The following is a 26,478-nucleotide window of genomic DNA, read 5'->3' as shown; positions in this document are numbered from 1 at the left end:
AAATTGACGGTATTCATCTCAATTTGTCTCGACCAAACCCCTAATTTACATTAACCATTATAGAAGCGTCATTCCTCTTTCCATAAAATAAATTAATTCATTATATTTTCATTTGAAAACTAATCTTACAAAATTATGATTTTAACACATAACTAATCAGTCTAAAGATGTACCAATTTCAACTCTGCAAATGGTCTGTATTTAAATGCACCTACAAATGTAACCTTCCCTGCTATCACTTAGAAATTAGAATGGTCGTATCACTACAAATTCGGGATTGAAGATAAGTGTCAATGTAACGCAACAAATTTTTTTAAAACAAAAATGAAAAATCAGTCTATATATAGATTTACCATATTCAGCTCTGCAAGTGGCTTTATCAATGGTCTTTTTTAACTCATTTTTTTCGTTTGTGAACGTGAAAAGCCAGTTGTGATGCCTAATCTTAGGAATCAATTCCATTTCTCTAATAACAAGTTGGATTTGTTTTCATAGTACCACTTTACAATTATACCCTACAATTATATACTATATGCAAGACTGATTCATCATGAAATAGAGATTCCAAAAAAATTGAAAGTACAATCTTATAAGATAAGTTCTAAAGTCATATGTATAAAGTTGAATTTAATGAAAATATAGCAATAATACTTATGAAGTTTGGTTTGAGTAATAAGACATGATTGGTTGAATAATACTACTACAGGATTGGGCGGTGAACGTACTCAATCTTAATTAGCCAGTGATGTAATGAACTTGTTTAAATCTGAGGTGATGTCATTTTCTACGATGCCCAATTTACGGAGACGATATAATAAATAATTTTTTTGTTTTCCATAAGAAGCGCCGTCGGCATTAAATACGTAGCGTACACTTTCGATTAAATTATGTTCTCGAAAATCTTTAAATAATTTATTGAGAAAGGCCAGGTGCATTCATGACTCGTGAGGAAATGTGGAGGCTGCTTCTTATGTGAAACAATGAATTAATTTGAAATAACAGCTTGCCTTCCTTTCACATGGCTTTGAATCTATAGATTTAAAATTCATAACATGATTATACATGGCTGTGTTTTTTTTTATCAAGAAGTTTAAATTTGGAATCCATCGCTAAAAAAAAAAAAAAAAAAAAAAAAAAAAAAAAAAAAAACTCGCTATTAGTGACGGTCCATCACTAATCAGCAAAATTTCTCACTTAACACAGTTAGTGACAGATTAAATACCGACAGATCCGTCAATAAAAAATGTCAGTAAAACATAAAAGTGACGGATTTTTCCGTCACTAAAGTTACTAACCTACTCAATAACGAAAACGTAGGTGGTTGCCATGATAACTTTCGTGTTAGTGACGGACTAATCTGTCACTAATTAGTGACTAATCTTGAGCTATCGGCCGCTGTCATTAATTCCAAAACTAATGAGCGTTTTATTGTAGTGCATATTTTTCTAAAATTAATCAACGCATAATGAATTCGTTAAATACAGAGTTGTTTCCATGAATATTTTCAGAAAATGTCGTTTGGGAAATCATGCACGATTCAATCAACTTCCGATAGTTAGTAATGTGTTACAATTATGGAGATTTATCTTAATTACAAAAACTTGTTAATTTAATCCGCCTAAATTAAATCTTGTTAAAACATGTTATTATTCAATCAAGATTCAAAAAGTTTTAGTGAATACAAATTTATCATAGTTAAAATTAATTATGGTAGTGCTTCGTTCATCTGGATAGACTGTGAAATTAGTTAAGAAGATTTACTAATTTCAGTGCTAACACTCATCCTTATTTTGTTTGTTGGCCTCCTTTGGGAGCTTTTGGAGGAATCCGATTCTTGATTTAGCAGGCGAAGTACTCACAAAATTCGATGACAGTTGTTAAAAATGCATAGTAATCCATTTCTTACTTAAACAATTACTAATTTTTTATTCGGAATCATTATTTATTCAGAAATTAATCTGACAAAGTTTACTTATAAATTGAGCATATAAAAAACTTATCCAACTTGTCATTAAAGAAATCGGAGTCAGCCTAAAATTAAGGGTCAGCACATTCAACCAGTCATTAATCTGATTATGATTAGGTATCATCTCACTTGACTGGATGGTGTTCACGTGAATGTTATTTGGATCCGCTGCTGTGCATTCAAGCATAGAAAGGGATGTTGTGACATACATATACACACTAAGATCCTCTTAGTGTGATCAATTGTTTACTTGTTAACTCATCACTGCAGTGTATTAAAAATGTCAACACATAATTTTGTAGAACTTTAATATAATGTGTTGATACTATATGTTGACATATTTAATAAACTGTAGTGATGAGTTAGCAGAGTTAGTAACTTAAATACTTAGCAATATAACACATCCATACACACTAATATATTCATAAATTATAAAATTAAAATATTTATATTTTTTACATAAAATAATATGGTATGTATAAGAGCATCTTCAAGGGAAAAATATAAGATTGAGAAGGTATATTAATTATATTTTCTCAAAAAGTAATGAACTCCAAGAGAAGAAGGTAAATGAAAAAGGCAAATAAAAATACTAACTTTTTACCTTTTGTTCAAGAAGAGGTAAATATATCTTCTTAAATTCCTCTTTCCTTGAATAATGGTAGTTATTTCTCAAAAATACTTTTTACTTTTTACCTTTTATTCCAAGAAGAGGTAGTAAATATGATAGTTATTTCTCTTTTACCACTCTATTTACCTCACATGGTTGACTAATTACATGTTCTCTCTCCTTATTTTTGATGACTTAGAATACCTTACTCGTCAATACCCCAACATTTCATTTTCTTGTTTCAAACTACTTGAATCTAGATTTACCTCCTCGCCAAAAACAGAAGTTGTTCTTGGCCAGATATGGCCTATGCTGTTGTTGATTCACTCGCCCAAACAATACATCGACTCCTTAGTCAAGATGAACCGTATCCTATTTCTGATGATGGGAAGCAAGCGATCGAATCGCTTAGCCAAAAAATAGCTCTCCTCCGAGGCTTCCTCGAGGGCTCTAAAGAGGAAGAAGCCATGAGCTTGGAAACTCGAATCAGGGATGCCGCAAATCGAGCTGAAGATGTCATGGAGCACTTGATGTACGAGCATCTCATGAGATCCAAGGCAGTTGTTGAATGCACAGATATTATTCTGTATGATTTAGGTGAGCTGAAAAATGCGATGAAGGAGATCAACTCCATTGCTCAAGAGGTGGAAATAGTGCAGCAAGGTGACCGTCCAGCAGCGCAGTCCACATCATTCCAGAGTCCCACACCCGTTATAGATACTGTGACGGTTGGTCTGGAGGAGCATATCAAGAAAATAAGAGGTCTGCTCTGCAGAGGAACACTTGCACGCCAGATCATCCCAATCACGGGGATGGGCGGTATTGGGAAGACTACTCTTGCCAGAGCTGTTTATCACGATGATGAAATTTCCAACAAATTTCCGATTCGTGCCTGGATTAATGTGTCACAGGATTATAAAGCCGAAAATATTTTTGGAGAGCTCCTATATTCCCTGGAGAAACAAGTCGAACAAGGATTTGTCAACGTTGGTGACACAGTGGAAGACAAATTACACAGAATCTTGACGTTGAAGAAGTACTTGATAGTGTTGGATGATCTATGGAGTGCAAAGGCTTGGCTAGACATAACGAAGGGATTTGGAGACCCAAACAAGCGTGATGGGAGTCGGATTATCATAACCACAAGGATTGAGGAAGTGGTTAATTCTACCCACCGTCGCCATGCCATGTATTCTTACACTCTGCCTCTCTTGTTAGACCATCAAAGTTGGTGTCTGCTCAAGCAAAAGGTGTTTCCTTGTCACAAAGAATGTCCATCGGAGTTGGAGAAGATTGGAAAGGATATTGCAAAAGGTTGTAAGGGGCTTCCCCTTGCAATTGTTGTAGTTGCAGCTAAATTGTCTCAAAGAAACCAGACTAAATCCTCATGGAAAGAAGTTGCTCAAAACATACGTTCATTTATCGTGGAAGATGCAGAGTTCCAGAAGAGAATGTTATTGAGCTATATTCACTTGCCTCGTTATTTGAGGCCTTGTTTCTTGTACATGTGTGGCTTCCCTGAAGCTTACGAAATTCGAGTCTCCATGCTTATCAAGTTATGGATGGCTGAAGGATTTGTGGAAGATCAAGTGGAGGCTGAAAAAGATTTGATTGAGCTTGAGAGGCAAAACCTGATTTTCGTTAAGGCCATCAAGTCCAATGGCAAAATCAAAAGTTACACTGTCCATGGTTTGCTACGTGACTTGTGCAATATTCAGGCGATAGATGAGAATTATGAGCGGCGACTCAGTAATTCTCATCTTGATCTGAGGGAGGTTGCAAGAGCGTATGCCTCAACGCTGCGTTCTGTTATAAGCTTCCGACCTAATCAAAGCTCATTACGCGGTCTGCGCAAGTTCAAATTGCTGAGGGTGTTGGATGTGGTGGATACGGATGCCTACCCACTCCCTGCTTCAGTGTTCGACCTCTTTCACTTGAGGTACCTCGCTTTCGGATGTCCAATGGAGGTTCCATCAGCCATATCAAAACTTCATAATCTCCGATCTTTGATTATTCGTCCGAGCAAGAGATTGAGGCGCTTCTCAATGGATGAGGTATATCTACCGTTGGAGATCTGGATGTTGCCACTTTTGACTCATCTTGTATCCTTTTTCGATCTCTTGCCAGATCCAGAAGAAGCAGCTTCTTCTTCTACTCCGAAGAAGCTGATCTCTCTTTCTGTGGTGAAGAAGCTGATATGTACAGAAGAGATGATGAAAATGATTTGCAATGTGCAAAAGCTAGCAATCACTTATTTTGGAGACATATATCAAGAAGACTATCAGCTCCACAATCTCGTTCTTATGTCTCAACTTGAGAAGCTGGCACTAGTTGTGAAGAAAGATTCTCATTTTCATCTAAAAGCTAAGCCTGTTTTTCCAAAGACACTGAAAAAGTTAAAGTTGAGTGGTTGGCGATTTCCATGGGAAGATATGAAGGCTATTGCAGCTTTGCCCCATCTTCAAGTGCTCAAATTGAAAGATCATGCATTTGAAGGCCATACATGGGACACTTTTGAAGAGAGTGATGAGGAGGATGGAGAAGAACGTTTTGTTAGTCTGGAATATTTGCTAATTGAGGAATGTGATTTAAAAAATTGGTTTACTGACAAACACCAGTTCCTATCACTGGAGCGCCTAGTGCTCAAACGTTGTGCTGAACTAGATGAGATTCCAAATGATATTGGGCACATATTAACACTTCAAATGATTGAGATCGATGGTGCAAACCCGTCTCTTCTCGAGTGTGTCCAAGAGATCCAGAAGGAACAGATGGAAGAGCATGGTCGAGTCCTTAACGTTCGACTGCTGTAAGGTTAGGCAAGTTCATTTAGCTAGACTTTTTTATTAGGTAGCTCATAAACATATTTAGGATTATTGTGTTTTTCGATATGTTCTATACTATCTTTCAGGGGTATTAGCAAGAACTGATTAGATGAGTTGGATTTGATGATATTCCACATTCCCACCCATGGATTTCAAAAAGACCAGGTTGCAAGGCTTCTGGGAATTTGTTTTGAATCCCTGCATGTTGTTTCTTTATTTGTATCCATGTGACCATGTATTTATTTACTAAACTTATCTGTTTTGAATCCCTGCTTGCTTTTTTTTATATTCATGCGTTTCTTGATATGAATTTCTCTTATTTGCACTAATTGATTTTCGTCAAAAGCATGCGATGAGGTCTTAACTAGACATTCATAAAATCTCAAACATGTTATGAAGTCTAGAATATATAGATTTCATCATTAGTTCTTGCCTATAATATTAACTAGTGTTAACCCACGCGCTATGCGCGACTTGGGAAAAAATACTATGAATAAATAAAATAAAATAAGTGATAATATCATTGCATATATAAGATTAAAGATATTTAGGAGAAAATACCATTACATAAGTGACAATATTATTTTATTAGACTTATATATCTAGAGTATAAAAAGCTAATAAAATATTAGGGAACAACAACATTGTCTCGCAAAAAAATAAAATGATGAACTACAAACAAATAAAAAGCGCACATATATAACTACAATTTTAAAAAATAAGTATGTACTATAACAATAAGATTATAAAGAACGAAAAGTATCAATAACACTTTTTTAAAAATTTACATATCTGAGTTAGTAAATTTAGTCAAATCAAATGACCGTTACTTATAACTAAAAATGTTACTATCAATTATATACACAATTATTATTTACAAATATTGAAAAGATTCATAACTAATAAATATTTAAAATCTAGCCTAAAATTTATAAATATTCAAACGACTAAATCAATTTTCTACCTGCACTGTTTCAAAAATGTGGATATACTTTTATGAAATGAGAAATAATATAATTATATCAAGTTCTAAACTCATAAATTATATTAATAATTTATTAAAATAATAAAAACTCATATAATCAAATAAGTTTAGAAACTAATAGTTGCATAAAAAACAAACGCTAATTCAACCTCTATATATGTTGTGGCTCAAAGTTAAAATATCTTAAATTACATGTTTCAATTTATTTAATAAATTTATTATTAAAAAAAATCTATATTTTAAATATATAAATTTGTTGGTACTAAATATAAATATGATTTAATAATATAGTTTGAGTGGTTCAAAACAAATTTAATAAAATTCACCAATTAGTTATGACAATTCTATATTACTTGTCACCTCGAACGTTAGCAAATCCATCGTTGGTTTATTGAGATAGTTGTTGCAACGGTCTAACCCCTACACTCCTCACTTTTAACAATATATTTTGATACTGATACTATAGTTCCTCACTTTTAACAATACATAAATAAAAAAGTGTTTTAATGCTTGGTCGGATTCATTAAATTAGCATTTGAGTATGTGCACTGTCATTTCAACATTTTATTCAAAATTATCATATCATGTTATATTTGTAAAAAATGTCTCGGCTTTATCTCCATGCATAATTATATCCCGTCATTTTTTAAGTTCTACCAAAAAAAAAGGATATTCAAAATTGTAGTACAACATTTTTAATATTTTTAATTCACAACAGATTGAGTAAAACATTTTTGATGATCATAATATGAGTAATTTTCAAATAAAATGATAAAATGAAAGCGATAGAATCAATAATTTACCTATTTTGATATTTTAAGAATACCATATTAGCTTAAGATATTCCAAATTTTATCTGTTTATATTTAATACATATATGATGAAGTTAATTAACACCCAACACCAAATGTTTGCTATTTGTATATTTTTAGTCCCCTGTTGATAATTTGCCTGAATAAGATATCAAAAGGTAAAAAATTCAATTATAAAATTTTGGATAGAAATAGAAATTCTTTTACTATAATTTTTGCTCCAATTCCCATTATTTTTAAAGTAAAATAAAAAGAGAAAAAGACAATAATAGAAAGAAGAAAAAAAAACCCACCCTAGCAAAACCCCAATAACAAATCTCAACCCTCCAAATAACAAATAGAAAGAATTGCTCCGTCCATAATTTGATCACGAAACTAATTTGTAATGATTTTGGGAAATGTTCCTTGAATCCTAATGCTCAACAAAAACCCAATAACAAATCTCAACCGTCCAAATAGCAAATAGAAAGAATTGCTCCTTCATAATTTGATCACGAAACTAATTTTATAATGAATTTGGAAAATGTTCCTTGAATCATAAGGCTCTGCAAGATAAAAAAAATATTAATTAATGATTTTAGATAAATAGTTAAAAAATATACTAATAAATAAAAATGCTAAAACACATACCATAAAATCATGGGAAACACATTCCAAGCTCACAACATTTGATTTGTTGTCCAGGTTTGGTCTTTACAAAAACACATACACCGAACTTTGATAACTGATGAAGTTAAGTTATGTTAGATTGTAGATCATTGAGGTAGATGAATTCTATAACGTCATTTTTCTTCTGGCAAAATTACAACATTAGCAAAACATACAAAAAAATAATAAGGTAAATAGATGAATACAAATACTCCATACTACTATCTCATGGCCGTAGGAAGTTTCTTAAACTCTAGAAAATACTCGCCAATTTCAAAACAAAACTTGGTGACGTTCGTGGCTTGTTTGTTTGGTTGGATTTTTTCATTGGTATTTATAGAGGTTATATCTGCGGATTTAAATTGTATACATTAATTCTCTATTAGTAATGATGTTAAATGGTGCAACGGTTTTCATTAATTAGCCAAGAGCGTTTCAAATAAAACGTTAATTGGCTTTGGAATCTTTCCAAAATTAAATATCAAATTTAATTAGTCTAAATTAATAAAAATACATAAAATGGTCGACCAAGGAAGAAAAATTTGAAGTGGATTGGATTGTGTTCTGAAATTTGAGGGCATCCGTAATGGTGCGGACGATGCGGCATCGCAGACGATGGGTTAACCATCGTGCGTGCCCCATACATCGTCCGCGGACGATGCGCGGAGGATACCCATCGTTCGTCGCATCATCCGCCACTATGGACGATGCGGACGATGCTCACACAAATTTTTCTTATTTAAACACTACAATTCTCTACCATTTCACACACTCCAATTTCACATCTCTTCAATTATTCTCTCTCATCGTCTCAAAAATTAATCCCGACGACTACAATTTGAGTACATCGGATGGCTGCAGACGGGCCTTGACTCGAGCCTTATTCGATGCCGTTAACGAAGCCAAGGCGGAATGCTTGGCACAAATGCAACGGGAGCAGGCGGCGGCGGCGGAGGTGCAGGTCCCTCGCCCGATACGACGTCGGACGTATGTCCCCCGCGAGCACGACGTAGCGCATGGACGTCGGTTCGCAGATTATTTTGCCGAGAATCCAAGGTGGGGCCCGAATGTTTTAGAATGAGCCGAGATCTTTTTCTCCGCATTGTGCACACGTTGGAGGGACGTGATGAGTACTTCCAGATATCGGGAAGACGAGATCGGCAGACCCGGACTTACGCCGTTGCAGAAGTGCACGGTTGCGATCCCGCCAGTTGGCCTACGGCACAACAGTGGATATGTTCGACGAGTACCTTCACGTCGGGGATACAACTGGCCGCGAATGTCTCAAGAAATTTTGTAAGTTAGTTGTGGAGGCTTTTGGCGACACATATTTGCGACGCCCGACTGCCGATGATTGCTAAAGCCTGATGCGGATGCACGAGACGGTGCACGGCTTCCCTGGGATGCTAGGGAGCATCGACTGTATGCACTGGCAGTGGAAGAACTGTCCGACGGCCTGGAGAGGCCAATTTACTAGCGGCTACAAGGGCAGTCACCCGACGATGATCCTAGAAGCCGTCGCTGACTAACGCCTTTGGATCTGGCATGCCTACTTTGGTGTAGCCGGGTCGAACAACGACATCAACGTCCTCAACTCGTCCACCCTATTCGCCGATCAATGCAGGGGTCGCGGTCCGGCCATTCAGTTCACTGCCAACGGCCGCACACATCATATGGGGTACTACTTGGCCGATGGTGTAACACCCCTTACTCGGTTAGTTTTAACCGAATAAGTGACGTCACATTTCGGTCAGATCGATAAACAAAACCTGCCTATTTAACCTGCATAACTTTTTTTTTCGTTTTGCAAACACTCAACACACAAAACTATTATATAAATAATCAAACCTATTAACACAACCATTTAATACTATACATAACAAAATAATGTTAACTTGTTTGATAAGTATACACAACCTTACATTTACAACTAACTATTTACAACCAAAAGCTACCCTAAGCATGCCACGTGAAAACTCCAACTTTACCAGCAAAAAGGAGGGTAGTGACTTGACACGTGCAGCTGCCAACAAGCGAGTCCACTCGCTTCTATACGCTGCAAGAGGGGGGAGAAAGGGAGGGTGAGCTTCAACAAGCTCGTAGTGTAAACGCATTCCAGAAATCAATCTCGAAAGACTTCAATCGATATTACGTACACAGAATATCAAATTATAACTTAGAATGCTACACAATATCTATTCATTTTTCATTTCAAAGTCTATTATAGTTTACTATCACTTTATATAATATCTTCCAAACTATTTTAATTAATTATTCATCAAACACAATATATTAGTCATGATGATACTTTCAAATGCAACCATTTATCATTTATCAATCAAAACCATATGGCACAAAGTAACCTATATCATACAACTATCAATTTCTTTCATTAATCAACAATATGCTTTAGGAAGCTATTTAGATATCCAAGTCATAAAACATCAATTCTCAATCAGATACCACATTCATATCACATTCAGCCCCACATTATGCTTAGCGATGGACATGGGTACACGGACACTATAAGTAGCCCGATGAGGGCCTCTGTTTTGTATACATCTGGGTGAGATACTATCAGATGTTGTATATCTTTCGTATAGCCTATCATAAGGCATCTGTCATATATTACCTGTATAGGGCTCATATCAACTATCAACATATCATATGGATCATCGCTTCGGTTATCTGGAAGACGAATGATCAAATATGTGTGCAGTACTGTTGTCCTATGGCATGCCAACTATGCCCCGTGATTCACTCAAGCAATGGAGCATAACACAACTATTTCATATCAACTTTCACATTATCCAACACATATAACTATTTAAATCACTTTGCATATTATATATCACACCAATTCACAATTTCAAAACATAATTCCCACATCTTACCTTTCCATATCTCGTTTATGTCATTGAGTTATACCATTCACACAATCATATTTAATCTCTATTGCACAAGCAGATAAAACATATAAAATGTAGCAATATGTCTCGAAGTTAAAGAGATTAAACTCTAGAACCCGCGTACACTACCTGTACACGTCACAAAAACGCTATTACTCTCTTAGTCAACCATGGATGTGCCCCTTTTCCCTGTCGCTTGTGCTTGCACTCAGTTCACCAAATTTTTCAAACAATCACATATACAATTTATATATAAACACAAGAAAAACCAAATCATCACATCTATCTATTTCACTTTCCATATTCTTTCCTTCATCACAACTAAGCCAAATAAGACGTATATACAAGTTAAAACATTTCTAACTTCATTCATACCAAAAAGAAGCTAAGAAATTCAATAATACTATTCAATAGCTTCGGAAAATGAAAGCTATACCCGGCTGTCCCAAAAAATATAAGCCTCACACTTTCATTTTCCTACATAAAACAAACCTAATTAGTTTTACGAATATGGGACAGCCACTTCATTTTGAAGTTAACACAAAATATTCACATCTTGAAGCTAAAACTTCAATTGTAAACCTTTTTATAACAACCAACAACTAAACCTCTTTCACCAAATCATTTTTAAAAAATTTCAGCTGGAATCTGGGACAAAAATCAACATCAAACTTCACCACAATGCAGCCTCATCTTTATACAATATCAAAACCATCAAGAATGTAACTTTAAAATCACCATCAAGAGCTTAAGGTCACATACTACCCTCAAACTCGGATTTTTCCATCATTTTCATGCTTAAAATGTCATAACATACTTCCAATTGCATAATTCCATAGCCAATTTACACAAAAGCATCAAAGCACCAAAATCCCCAATTCAAGAACCCTAATTTCGACTCCCACAACAAGAATCACATCAAATTAACATCATTCCTATGCTTAGAAACAAGATTAAGGAGGTTAAGGAGGAGTCTAACCTCTAATTTCAACTAATTTGCAAAGCTAAGTGGATATGGGTTTGCAACCTCAGCTCCAAAATTGAGAAAAACTAGAGGAGATTGAGAGCTTGGATTGGTTGTGGTTACTACATGCTTCACGTTGGAGTGATCGGAGCTATCACTAGGGCTGGGAAAAAAATACCGAAATACCAAAATACCGGCCTTATCGTACCGAAAAAATATCGAAAATACCGAATTTTCGGTATACCATGACTTTCAGTATGGTATGATACCTTACCGAAATATTCCGGTAAGGTAACGGTATGAATTTTCAAATACCGTGGTATACCGCTGCATACCGAAATTCGGTATATATATACCGTAAATTAAGGTATATACCACAAAAATATAAACAAAATTATATATAAATATATTTTATATATTTTTAAATTATAAAATCTATTATGAAATATAAATATAATTATGAATAAATTATTTAATTTATTTTTAAAATTATAAATTATAAATAATATTTTAAAAAATCTAATTTTCTATTTTAATTGATGTTGAAAGTCAGGTATACCGCAAAAGTAAGGTATACCGAACTTCGGTACGGTATACCGAAAATGAGGTACGATATCGGTATGAAAATTTGTCATACCGAAAATAAGGTATACCGAAGTTCGGTATACCGAAAACTTTGGTAAGGTAAAGGTATGACTTTTTCGCATACCATATTTACGGTAAGGTATACGGTATGATGGTTTCAGTAAGGTATACCTTACCTACCCACCCCTAGCTATCACGTTGGTTGATCAGAGAAATTATGAGAGCTGTGAAATTTTCTTACAGTGAAGGAGGGAGTATGCGTAATGAGAGAGAGAAGAGAAATATGAAATCTGATATTTGAATCCTCTCTCTAAACCTTTTCTATTTTCCTTTTTCTATTCTTCTTTTTTTCTTCCTAATTCTCACCATAAGACACGTTTTTTTCTCCCAGCTTACTCAACAACATTCTATTCTCTCTTCCTTATCCTATTTTCTATTTTCTATTTCATTTAACTTCTAATCCTATTAGTAAAAACATGTATAACACCACTAATTAAAAATCTAATTTCTAATTCTAAACTTAGTTTGGGATATTACAGATGGCATATACCCAAGGTGACCTGTTTTTTTAAGACGATCAGCTGCCTAATTGATGAGAGCAGAGTCTTGTTTGCGGCAAAGCAGCAGTCCGCGCTGAAGGATGTGGAGCGGGCTTTTGGGGTGCTCGAATAGCGGTGGGCAATCGTGAAAGGTCCGGCGCGTTTCTGGTACAAGGAAGTCATCGCCGACGTCATGTATGCGTGCATCATCATGCATAACATGATAGTCGAACAAGAACGTGGACATGTCACCGATTGGGTGGATGATGAATCCGGATCTAGCTCCAGCACGGCGACCTCGCATGTCACTCGAGGATGACCGATGGGCTTTTTAAATTAAATATTTTTGTAGTAGTAATTTTGTACTAATATTAATATATTCAATCCCACGATAATTGATTCATGGATATGTCACTAGCTGGGAGCCTGGGACCCATGGCCCAAGGCCTTTGTCCCTGATCAATTATCAAAACTCTTGACAGTGGACGCAATTAGTTTTGTTAAATTGGTTGTTAGAGTATGAAAAATGACATAAAAGTTTTTTTTCTTTGTTTTTTATTCGCTTTATTATTTACTCTGGGCATCGTCGTATTGGTCTTTAAAAATTAAAATTGAGGATTACAGCTGGCCGGGCAGCTGGCCTCTCCCTTTCAGAAACAAAAAAAATTAAGAATTCATAACTAAGCATATTAAGACTAATTCCTTATAATCTGATTATAACGATAACGATAACGAATGAATAATAAAAAATAACTAAAATATTTGAAGTCAATATAACTCCTTATAATCTGATTATAACGATAACGCGCGAGAACGATAATCTGGCTTAACCCTTCATAACTAAGCATATAATCAACCTAGTTAATAAACAAATTTGGGTGATCCTAAAATTAAGGATGCACGTTCACAGAAGACAAAATGAAGCAGCAACATTGACATTGCTTAATTGCGACTGACTTAATTGCTTATTTATGCATTTTAAAACTCTATAATGGATGAGGTTTACTCGTAAACAGATTAAAACTCATAATCTTAAGCCGGACGTTTCTACCTAAAGGTTGACATTTAACGTTTGGACAGCTTAGCTACCAAATTGTAAATTAACTTTTAATATGAAATTCAAATAGTAAAATTGAGAGATTTGAAATTATAATTCAATTTTAAATCTAAATATTTTTGTGATACTAAAATTTATATTTGAATTAAAGGTTCAAAATCTAATTCCACAAACAATTTCATAATACCAACTGGAGCATTATTTGAATTCGTTTTCTTGAGAATTTATCTAAACCACCCCAAGCCTGCCCAATCCTGTAGTATTGATTAGATTAGATTAGGGCATCCGCATCCGTGCTTTTTGGCAAGAGCACGGACGTGAATTCAAAATATCCATAATTTAAATTAACCAACATGGAAACATAAAGATTAGCGTTTCCATACCTAAACCCTTTTAACTTATTCCATAAACGCTTAGGCGGCCTTTATAATGGTTAACTAAAAAAGTGGTTATATATTTCATAGATATTTTTTTGTTTCAAACTTCTTTTTCCGCCCCAAATTTTAAATTTCCCAGTTTTAGCCCCCAAAATCTTGTATACTTGAAAGATCGACCTATTATCACAATACAATTTCAAGGACAGGATTGAGAGACAATCCCAAGGCCCAAATAAAATTCAATCATTAAGTTAAAGAACCCATAAATTTGCTTTAATGGAAACCAATCTTTTTTAGTTGATCGATGTCCTTAATGTTGAGAAAAAATCTTTTTTTCCCTTTAAGATCTCATTATTATCTTTGCCCTTCCCAATATTCAACAAAAAGGGTTACTTTGGAAACGGCCAGTTTCCCAACGCAAATTTGATTTTGGCAGAGTTTTGAGCATACATCAAACTTCTAAAAGTTAGAGGCATAAGGAATATTTCCATTTTTTTACCCCCAATTTTTTTTGGAAATTGACCCAAACCCAATTTTGTCAAAAATAATTTGGAACAACATTTGGAGAACATACCTCCATATCTCTCTAAAAGTTCGATCTATGAGCTTTATAAACAATCCAAAACCCACATGATTGATCACAAGATTTTTTATCCATGAGTGGGATGTTCCACATATCTTTTATGTTGAAATTTTAAAATAATTTTAGGTCATGTAGTAATCCAATGTCACTACTAGCAAGAATATTTTTCAACAAAAAAAAACCCAAAAATGAACTTGCCCCCACAAACCCGGGGGTATAAATAAAGGTTTATTTTTTAAAACCAAAAAATAAAAGGTCATGGAATAAAAAATCCATTTGGTTTTATTTCACCATAAATTGATGTTTAAGTTTGCAATAAATTTTCATTCCATTTCTTAAAGGGTTTTCATGGTTTCATGAATTCTTCTTACAAATCATCAATTAGAAAAGCTATTTTCACATCCATTTGATGCATCTCCAAGTCAATATTAAAATACCAAAATGATTCTGGAGTCATTCTTTGACACATTAGAGAAAGTCTCTTTATAATCAACGCATTTTTCCGAGATAACCTTTGGAAAAAGCCGCTTTAAACCCTTTATAAACCATCTATGTCGAATTTGGTCTTGATGACCCATTTACCAATTACTTTTTCATTGGGAAATTCACAAGGTCAAAATTTATTATAATCCATAGATTTTAACTCTTCATCATGCATTAATCCATTTATTAGAATTATTACATTAATCAGGAATATGCGATCATTACGTATTATACCCTGGATTTTTGGGAGATAGCCACATGCATAAAAAGGGTACCTTCGTTTTTTTAAGAAAGATTAATGGCACATGGGAATTTTTCTTCCATACCTATGTTCAATGATTTTGGCATCATCATTGTGGTTTATTCAAAATTGTTAGAACACCATTCTGCTGAGACGTACTTGGCATAGTGTATTAAGCACAAATGTCATGCTTTTCTAAGTATTTGGCAAAAGGTCCATGTAATTGACTTATTTTAGTGGTACGGCCATAAAATTCACCACCTCTATCAGATCGAATAATTTTCACATTTCTATTTAATTGCCTTTCAACCTCAGTCATAAAATGTTCAACTGTGCCTGAGATTTTTCTTGCAATAAATAAATCCATAATGCGAAAAAATCGTCAATAAAGGTGATAAAACGTTTTTATCCACTAGAAGTCGAGACATCAAAAGGTCCGCAAATATCTGTATGTATAATTTTAAGGAGCTCATTGCTTCTTGTGGCATTTTTAGTATTGTGTTTGGTTTGTTTACATTTAATACAATCCACACAAACGGTAATGCTTGTAAAGTCTAAATTCGAATGAATATTATCCTTTATAAGCCTCTTAATTCTTTCACTAGAAATATGATCCAGTTCCTTTATGCCATAAGAATGATAAATTCGAATGAATATTATCCTTTAGACGCTCCTTCGGTTGCAATATGAGCATGAGATGCACCCATTCCATACTTCTTCATCTTATGCTCCTCCTAGACCAATACGTTTCCCAATTCTTTAAGAGTCCACTAATCTTTTATAGTGAATCAATTTGGAATGGTCTGAGGATATAAGGATGTTAGGATGAGTTGAACAATTAAATCCTTATCCACCTATAATCCTAACTTTTCCAGCTTAGAAGAGATGTTATTTATTTCCATCACATGCTCGTACATAGTCCGAGAACCATCATATTGCATGCTCATGAGATCCTTTATAAGTTTTCCTGCAATAGACTTATATGCAGTTGTGAAGCGATCCTCAATATTATGCAAATATTCTTTTGCAATATCAGTCGTTGAGAGACTTTATCTACAACGAATATTCTAATGAACTGTAAACTTAGTCCTGTTAGATTTTTCCCAAGCATTATGGGCAATCAACCAACTACTTTGATCAAAGATAATTGGATTATCATTCAACAGTGTTAGGTTCCAAGTCCATTATTCTCCAAGAGTGAACTTAAGTTTCTCTTTCCATTCAGAGTAGTTAGTTCCATTAAGTTGGGGAACGTTTGAGGTAAACATACTAGTAGCAAAAAATATATGTTTTTACATTATAGGATCAATTAAGAAATGAATGCTCACATATAAAAGCTTTGAATAATAACACGAACATTAATTTAAAAACCCTATCATGAGGCAATTATGAAAACTCATTTGGGTAGTCTTCATACAATAATAAAAATCATGTTTTTAATATTCATATCTCAGTTCAATAATTGAGTAATAATAAATTGGCGTTACCTTTGGGTAATCGACACCAATTTAAATTATTAACTCCATTAGTGTTTATTATGTCGCAAAGACTATTTCCTTTGGGAATCTAGACCTTTTATGACAAACAAACTCTTTAGATAATGAATAGCCACAACAAGCATGATGATTAAATGCATACATAGATTTTCATATTAACTTGATTATAAACTCTTCTCATTTTACCTCACTTTGGTGATTGCAAAATAAACATAATATAATCAAGAATGTATAGCGATTAATTGCTTAAGCAGATTTTCACTTAATTTGATTATAAACTATTATTTTACCTCACTTTGGTGATTGTAAAATAAACATAATATAATCAAGAACATATAGAGATTAATTGCTTAAACAAATTTTATTATGAGTTTGATTATAGACTCTCCTTATTTTGCCTCACTTTGGTGATTGCAAAATAAACATAATATAATCAAAATACATGTTAAAACGAGAATTGAATTATGTAATCATTCATTCCACCGTCTCGGTAGATTCATAATCATAAAACATTTAATTGAAATCTCAATTCATCAATGCATATATTCAAACTCAATTTACATAAAGTATATACACAATCAAAATACCCAAATCAATTCCATATACATAAATAGAATCAATTTGGAAACAATATATTTAAAACATGGAAATCATTCATTCTCAATAATGAGCATACAAATATGAATTCACAATTCATCAATTAAAAAATATCCATAATCAAAACTATGGAGACAAGATTACGGTTTATGGAAATATGACATACTCATAATCAAATCTCAATAAAATATCAACTAATTTCATTCTATACACATGCATCATGCGAATATATATCAAATATAGTCACATAGAATGAACAACCATCAATTAATAAAGCAATTGACCAATACAATTCATAATTAAATCATGCGCATCAAATTAAATTTACCAATTCAAATATCTCACTGCCACGACGTGCAAGAACAATAATCCATAAAGACATCAGTCATATGAACTCATTAAATTTGAATACGAGATTCACGAATTGAATCAATCAAACTTAGAATTCACAATTCATTAAAATAAATAGTTAGGCAGAAACCATTTTCCATCAAGAATTGCCGAATCAAAACATAAAAGTTTAACTAGCAATGCATATATTGAAATCACAAATACGTAATGCACAATTTACAAAATATGAATTAATAATATGCTTGAGCATGTTTTAATAACAGTAGGATCAATCATAGCAATTTATCAAAAAATATGTTTTAATAACAGTAGGATCAATCATAGCAATTTATCAAAAAATAAATTCATAAAGTATGGTTTTCAATAATACGAAAATACATGAGTTCTCAACCATGCTCTGATACCACATGTAAGACATTATTTATCATCATATATACAAAAATACATAATTGAATATAAATAAAGCAAGATCTTCGAACAACATGTATTTCACGTACAACCATAAACATAATAGGATCGAAACATACCTTGGCGATCCATAGCGGAAGCGATTGAGGAAGGAGGAGACGAACTTCCCCGGACTTTCTTTGGCGTAGTGGCGTAACTCCAACTCCAAGGATTTGTTTCTCTCTCTTTCCCTCGTTTATGTGTTCTCTTGATGTGTGTAATTTGATGGGATCACCACACTTGTATTTATAGGCAGAGAGAGGACAAACCCTAAGTATCAAACCCTAAAAGCCCTTTCCATCAAAGAGGCCCAAAATAATTAGTAAATACATTTCTTATTGACCAAGAATATAATCTTCAGTATATTAATATTACTAATGGATCACAATCAATTCTAATTAAATCTTTAATAATATATATGCACGTTTCTTTTACTTGATGGCCAAGGGAATGAATATTCATTCCATAAAAAGATTATGTAATCAATCTTTTCCATTTATTGGCAATCAATCGCCATATATATATACATGAACATATATTCTCTTTGGAGAAATATAATATGATTATTTAATTAATTGATGTGACAATAATTAATTGATAGTCAATTAATTAGGGTAAAATGTGTCTTATACCAAATATACTTATTATACTAAAATCCAATTCTATTTAAGATTCTATCACATGTCACATATGTGAGACATAAAACTTACAACATGCTCAAGAGTCTCATCATTCCATTATTTAATTTAAATAAAAACACCACAATATTAAAATGCATTAAAAATATCCGATTACTATTACAAATTAAAATAAATTAAAAATTGCATAATTAAAATCCTAAAAATTTAAAATTACATAATTAAAATCCTAAAAATTTAAAATTACATAATTAAATTCATAAAATTAAGAAAACCAACTACGCGTTGCCGAATTTCGCCCAAATGTGTTTGATTAGGTCTTCTTGTAGCTCATTGTGGATTTAAAGTGGGTTTGAGTGAGTGAGGAAGATGTAGATGAGTTCTGTGAAATGGATGATGAACGGATATATTTTTTGGAAATCCAAAAATATATATATATTTTTATTTTTGGTATTATTTTCAAAAAAAAATTTAAAAAAAAAAGGAAAATCCAACGGATATACCGTTGGCGAATAGAATTGCGCCACGTCAATGTGCTCGCTGGCACAGAGATGCATCGTGCAGCACTGTGCCAGCGGATTGAGCGCAGCGGCGAGCAGCAGTGCACCACGCCAGCGGCACAGACGGCGTCCGTGCCAGCGAGCACCACTGCGGATGCTCTTAGATTATTCAACCAATCATGTCTTATTACTCAAACCAAACTTCATAGTACGTAATAATATTTCTATATTTTCATATAAATTCACCTTTATACATTTGACTTTTATTAGAACTTATCTTATAAGACATGTAATTTCAATTTTTTTGGAATCTATATATCATGATGAATCATTCTTGCATATAGTGATATAGTAATATAATTAATTGTAGAATATAATTGTAAACTGGTACTATGAAAACAAATCCAACTTGTTATTTCAGAAATGGAATTGATTCCTAAGATTATTAGGCATCACAACTGGCTTTTCACGTTCACAAACGATAAAAATGAGTTTAAAAAGACCACTGTTCTCAAGTCAATGCGCATACGACTGACTATAAAGCCACTTGCAGAACTGAATATATATGGTACATCTATTAGTTTTGTTTTAAAAAAAAATTGTTCAGAGTAATATTGTTTAGTCATGTGGAGGGTGTGAATCACATCAATATTGTTTTATATAAATAAACAAATATCTACTTGCCATTGAATATTGTTATCACATGATCAATCAACACTACAATGCACCACTAGCGTTTTTAATTTTTGAATAATTATGACACTAATATGTGTGCCAAGAAATTAAAAACATATCACCAAGTTTAGAATACTTAGTGACATTTGAGGGCCTAACTAATTTTTTGATCTATAAAAGTTAAGTTATACTCCCTTTATACTATAAAAATAAACATGTTAAAATGATATAAATTTTAATGTATAATTAATAAAGAAAAAATAGAAATAAAAAGTGATTAAAGTATTATTAATTGATAATGAACTTATCTCATTAGAGAGAAAATAAAATAAAATAAAAATGAAAATTTTTATTTTTATGGACCGGACTAGAACTAAAAACTTATTAATTTTTTATTTTAGCTAAATAAGAATTTGAATAATTTTGTATAAAATACTTCATTTATATTTCAATAAGTTAACTTATACTCCTATAACTGTGCACATACTTGAATTCATGATGATACGACTTTTTTTCAAACTTATTATTCATATTAGAATTATTTTTACAAAATTAGTCTAATTTTAGGGAATTAATGAAGTACTATTTGATTCGCAAAACCCATTATGTTGTGAAGTCAACGGACGCTTAAATACGGATTAGTTCATTAATACGAATCATATGACTTTATGTCTTTACACGCCTTCACATCTAACAACCCCTATTACAATAATATTAGATATATAAAGTTTTTTTTAAAATTACATAAATATTAAGTAAAATAACAACGGTAGGACCCACATTATATATTAAACCACCGGCAGTCCTGGAATTTAAAAATTAAGAATCATTTTCAACTCTTAGATCAAAAGATCTATGATGGGTCCACTTATGTATCCATATTGTGTATCGATATTGCAAATTACTAGTACATCACATGCTACGATGCTTTGTAGAAATAAATATGTGCAAATAGTTATAGTATTAGATTTAACCTAGGGTAATTCAAGATCTATAAACAAATTAGTCCGGATTGATCCAATGACTTCATTGTGATGTTAATCTTCTGGCTTCACATTGCACACCGTGAACGGAGTTATATGAATGCAAAATTTTAGGTTCCAAAAAATAAAATATTCATATCAAGTACTCCACCCGTCTCTTAAAATTTGTCACCATTTGACTCAGCACGGGATTTTAGAAATGCACTGTAATAGAAAGTGAGTTGAAAATGTTAGTGAAATGTGGATCTTATTTTTATATATTAGTTTTAAAATAAAATGTTAGGGAGAATGTGTTAGTGGAATATGAGGTCTACTACCAAAATGGTAAAAGTGAAAGGCGACAAATTTTTAGGAATGGACGAAAAATAAAATAAGTACTCCGTAACAAATTTTCACGGATGGAGTAGTATTTTGTTTCACCAAAAATTGAAATCAATCTAATACTACCCCGACAATTTTGATTTAGTTTTTATGTATTTAGTTTTAAATACTACTCCGTATTCAGACAGCTCACAGTAACGTGCACTTATATCTATGACTGCAAAACAATTGATCCACTATTTATAACTGGTTAAAAAAACCATAAAAAAAGCACAAATTAAAATAAAATAAAATAAAATGGCGTTTCTTCCCATTATTTAATTATCTCCGATGGCAAAATTTCATCGCATATAATGGCGCGCAACGATGACTTTGATTTCTCAGCCTTCATTTCACAAGTCTCGTGCAAATTTAAAGTGACTTTTTCTGTATCATGGACTGGAAATTAATGTATTTCTAGTAATTTATAGTACTGCTAGTTAGATTAGAATACGCGTCACAGCTCACGGTAAATTGCACACCTATATATATATATAAATATACACACACACACACGAGTGGAGAGCATTCTTTCACAAATGACGGCTACTTAATTTTCATCTCCTGCAAATAAAAAGATAGAGAGAGAGATGGCGGACGCAGCTGTGGAATTCCTGCTGAACAACCTCAAGGAGCTCATGCTGCACGAAGCAGGGCATCTAATGCATGAGACGGCGGGAAGCGTGGGCAAGTTGGAGAGCGATCTCCTCCACCTCCAAGCCTTCCTCAAGGACACAGTGAAGGTGCGGGAAAGCAATGAGCGGATAAAGCTGATGCGGAAGGAGATTCACGATGTCGTTTACGATGTCGAAGATATCATTGATGCACACGTGGCAAAGAACAAAGTTGCTGGGCGGAATAGTCGTTTCTACACACAATTGCTGAGTAAGCACCAAAGCGAGCTCAATCTCCACAGCATTGGGCATAAGCAATATATTATTATTATTATTATTATTGACAATATTTTAAAAATAAATTAAAATTATAAATCATACTTAATTTTACTATAATAAATAACTATAATTAAAATTATCATAATGAAAATTATATTTTATAATAATTCATAATAGAAATTAATAATTTATTAAATAAATAAAATATAATTATATAATAAAAATTATATAATAAATAATAATTATTATTATTATATTGTATAAATTAATAATAAATCAATAAAGTCATAGTGCAAATTTAATTTATAAAATTTATTCAATTATAACATCTGTACATATTATAATTATAATATACTCCCACCGTCCACGAAAATTCGTCCCGGTTTGACCGGGCACGGGTTTTAAGAAATGTAATGGAAAGTGAGTTGAAAAAGTTAGTGGATTGTGGATCCTACTTTTATATATTTGTTTTATAATAAAATGTGAGTAGGAATGAGTTAGTGGAATATGGGGTCCACTACCAAAAATGGTAAAAGTGAAATACGACAAACTTTGGGGGACGGACGGAAATGAAAAAATGAGACAAATTTTCGTGGACGGAGGGAGTAATAATTATTGTATTTATTATTATAATAAATCAGTATAATACTCCACGTAACTATAATAATTATTATAATAATTATTGTATTTATTATTATAATAAATCAGTATAATACTCCACGTAACTATAATAATTATTATATTATTATATATTAAGATGGATAATTCATATTTAAACTATCCATGGTAGTAATTAATATAATAATATAATAATTATTATTTATAATTAATAATTTATTAAAAATTGTACAATATTATTCTTTTTTATAAATAAAAATAATAATAAGTATATTTTTAGTTTGGTGTTTAAATTAAGTATAAATTTAAAATCTTAATATTTTCTAAATACAGGAAAGTAAAGTTACTAGGAATAGTATGAGATAAGTTTATTTAATTAATATTTTCCGAGGAACGCAAAAAGGAAATATTTTTTGAGGTTACCTTTCTACCCTCTCATATTCATATGCTACTACTCTAATAACTAAATGATGTTTTAATATGATTAGAAAAACAATTAAATGATCAAGATTGGTATTCTATTCTTTATGAGTTAATTATTGCTATCAAATATGCAAAATCATTACGTTGATGTTTTTTCCAGCCATGCAAAAACGTAAAGAGAACTCTAGAGTATAAAACTTAAAGTAAATTTAATATTCAAAGTTTATCTTTTTAATTCAATAATGATGCTTTTATATAGCCAAAGGAAAATCATAAGCTTATGAAAAAATAATACTTAAAGGAAAAATAATTACTACCTCCGTCCCCCAAAATTTGTCTCACTTTGATCCGGCACGGATTTTAAGAAATGTAATGGAAAGTGAGTTGAAAAAGTTAGTGGATCGTGGGTCCTACTTTTATATATTAGTGTTATAATAAAATGTGAGTAGGAATGAGTTAGTAGAATATGAGGTCCATTACCAAAAATAGTAAAAGTGAAATTGGACAAATTTTTGGGGACGGACGGAAATGAAAAAATGGGACAAATTTTCAGGGACGGAGGTAATAATATTTTTTCATCTACTAATTCTATTAACTAAAAAATAAATAAAACCCACAATATAACCTTCTCCAAATCTTGTTTCTAGAATTGCATGTGGGATATTGGTTTGGTCCAATTTTCTCAGATTTGGGGTATTGAAAAATGGAACTTTCATCTATTGCTTGAATTTGTCAGACTTTTAGTTCGTTTTGGGGTGTTAATTTGCTTGAGTTCCATCTAATTTTACTTGATTTTGTTGATAGCTTTGATTGATTCTAGAATAACTTTGGGGTGTATATCTAATGTGCGTTATTTGGTTGAGTATTCACCAAATCTAACTCTTATTAATTAAAATTTATGTAAATTAAATAATAAATTTCATATATCCTAAGTCAATCGTGATTAAATGTCAAATCATATTAGAATTATTTATTTATTTATATATTTAATATAATCAAAAAAATATAGTATTTCTAGTATTCACGTAATAAGGATATTTTCGTCATTTCACGTTCTATCTATAAAATAAAATAATTTTATACACGATCTTATTAACCAAACAATATCAAAAAAGTTCTATATGACACTATCTCAATTTCACTCCAAAAATGTTACTATCAAGTTAACCAGCTTGTTGTATCCAATCTACACAATCAATCGAGTTCTTGCACTAGGGATTGATCATTTTTACCAATGAATTTCACATTTGACTAAGATTATTTAGTGGAAATTTCCAATTAAGCTGATTATGAATGTTTAAGGGAGTCGTGGCATTTGAACATTTTTCCATAAAAATTTATACGAATATACATACTAGACCTAGGGCTCATTTTTACGACTTAGAAAGCACTAATTTCTTCCTGCATCTCTTATACTTTTCAAACAGCCTCGACCACCAGGAAAGGAAAAGAAGGTGGTGGGCTTTGAAGACGTGACCGGATGCCTCATAGACCGTCTGACTGAAAGAGCTGACGGTCTTGATGTCATTTCTCTAACTGGTAGGTTTGGCAAGACGACACTGGCATGGAAGATTTATAATGATCCTGAAATCATCTTAAAGTTCCCCACCCGCATATGGCTTACTGTTTCAGCAAACTTCATAGAGAAAGATATCTTTCTACGCATCCTCGACCATTTTACCACTCTAGATGCCGACATGCGTGCCAAAAATGGAGATGAATTAGCTGAAATTGTATTTGAATATCTCCAGATGAGCACTTTCCTACTAGTGATGGATGATATACGGAGCATACCTGCTTGGGAACGACTTAAAAAGGCTCTCCCGTTAAAGGAAAACAAAAGTAAAGTCTTGATCACCAGTCGAGAAGATAGTGTGGGAAAGGCTGCTAGTAAGCCAAGACCTTCCGTGCCATTGCGTGCCTTTGTGCCAGAAGAAAGCTGGGAGCTCTTCCGGTTAGAGGCACTGGGCAAGCTGGAATGCCCTCCTCAACTGGTACAAGTCGGGAAAAAAATTGCATACGATTGTCATGGAGTGCAACTTGCTATAGTCATCATAGGAGGCATCCTTTATGAGTTATCATACTCAAATAATGTGGATACAACTAGAAGGAACTGGCTAAAAGTGTCGGAAGATGTGAACTCATATCTCAGTGAGAGGGACCCGCAAGTACGCATGACAAAATTCATATCTTTGAGCTATGAGAGTCTACCTCACTATCTGCGACCTTGCTTTCTCTATCTGGGGTTGTTCCCAGAAGACTATGAGATTTCAGCTTCAAAATTGATCCGCCTGTGGATTGGAGAAGGGTTCATACAACAGGAGGATTCACATATTCCGTTGGAGGAGGTTGGACAAAATTATTTGAAGGCTCTCATTCGTAGAAACTTAGTCAAAGCTCTCAAGTTTAGAGCTGATGGTAATGTTAAAACATGCCAGATTCATGATACCTTGCGTGATTTCTGCCACACTGAAGCTGCAACTGAAAACTTTCTCCAAGAGATCAAGCTCAACGAACAAGAAGAACGTGTGCCTCCAATCTCTGAGAGGTGCCGCCGTCTTTCTATTCATTCCGATTGCAAGCTATATATCTCATCAAAATCTTTAACACCTCTGGCCCGCTCATTTGTATGTTTCTCCAAGGAGCCCGATGATGACCTGTCTGTGAAAGACATCACAAACTTCATTAAAGCCTTTAAGTTTCTCAGAGTTTTTGAGGTTCAAGCCTTGACATTGAAGGATATTGATTCTGACATCTACAATTTGATCCATATGAGGTACATTGCCTTGTCCATCACCTTGGATATGCTTTCTCCGCATTTCGACAAGATGTGCAACATGCAAACTCTTATCATCAACACCACTTCTCCTACCCTTATTGTTAAAGCCAACATATGGAATATGAAGCACTTGA

The 26,478-nt window shown here is 33.0% G+C and overlaps 2 protein-coding genes across 2 annotated transcripts in view; both read left to right on the top strand.

Annotated features, from left to right (window-relative positions):
* Positions 1 to 26,478, top strand: part of LOC125214478 (disease resistance protein RPP13-like) — a 27,381-nt gene extending 903 nt beyond the window's left edge. Inside the window, exons 2-5 of the mRNA XM_048115523.1 lie at positions 22,222 to 22,559; positions 24,252 to 24,258; positions 24,993 to 26,341; positions 26,472 to 26,478. Of these exons, the coding sequence (XP_047971480.1) occupies positions 22,222 to 22,559; positions 24,252 to 24,258; positions 24,993 to 26,341; positions 26,472 to 26,478 (1,701 nt within the window). The remainder of the gene's footprint in view (positions 1 to 22,221; positions 22,560 to 24,251; positions 24,259 to 24,992; positions 26,342 to 26,471) is intronic.
* On the top strand, positions 2,786 to 5,667 carry LOC125215073 (putative late blight resistance protein homolog R1B-14). The gene is made up of 2 exons (XM_048116380.1): positions 2,786 to 5,390; positions 5,488 to 5,667. The coding sequence occupies exon 1, from the start codon at positions 2,879 to 2,881 to the stop codon at positions 5,387 to 5,389; it is 2,511 nt and encodes an 836-aa protein (XP_047972337.1). The 5' UTR covers positions 2,786 to 2,878; the 3' UTR covers position 5,390; positions 5,488 to 5,667.

This window comes from Salvia hispanica, chromosome 3, assembly GCF_023119035.1.
Source record: "Salvia hispanica cultivar TCC Black 2014 chromosome 3, UniMelb_Shisp_WGS_1.0, whole genome shotgun sequence".
Classification (NCBI taxonomy): domain Eukaryota; kingdom Viridiplantae; phylum Streptophyta; class Magnoliopsida; order Lamiales; family Lamiaceae; genus Salvia; species Salvia hispanica.
The sequence above is the reverse complement of the archived record's forward strand: the minus strand, read 5'-3'. Positions and strand labels throughout refer to the sequence as shown.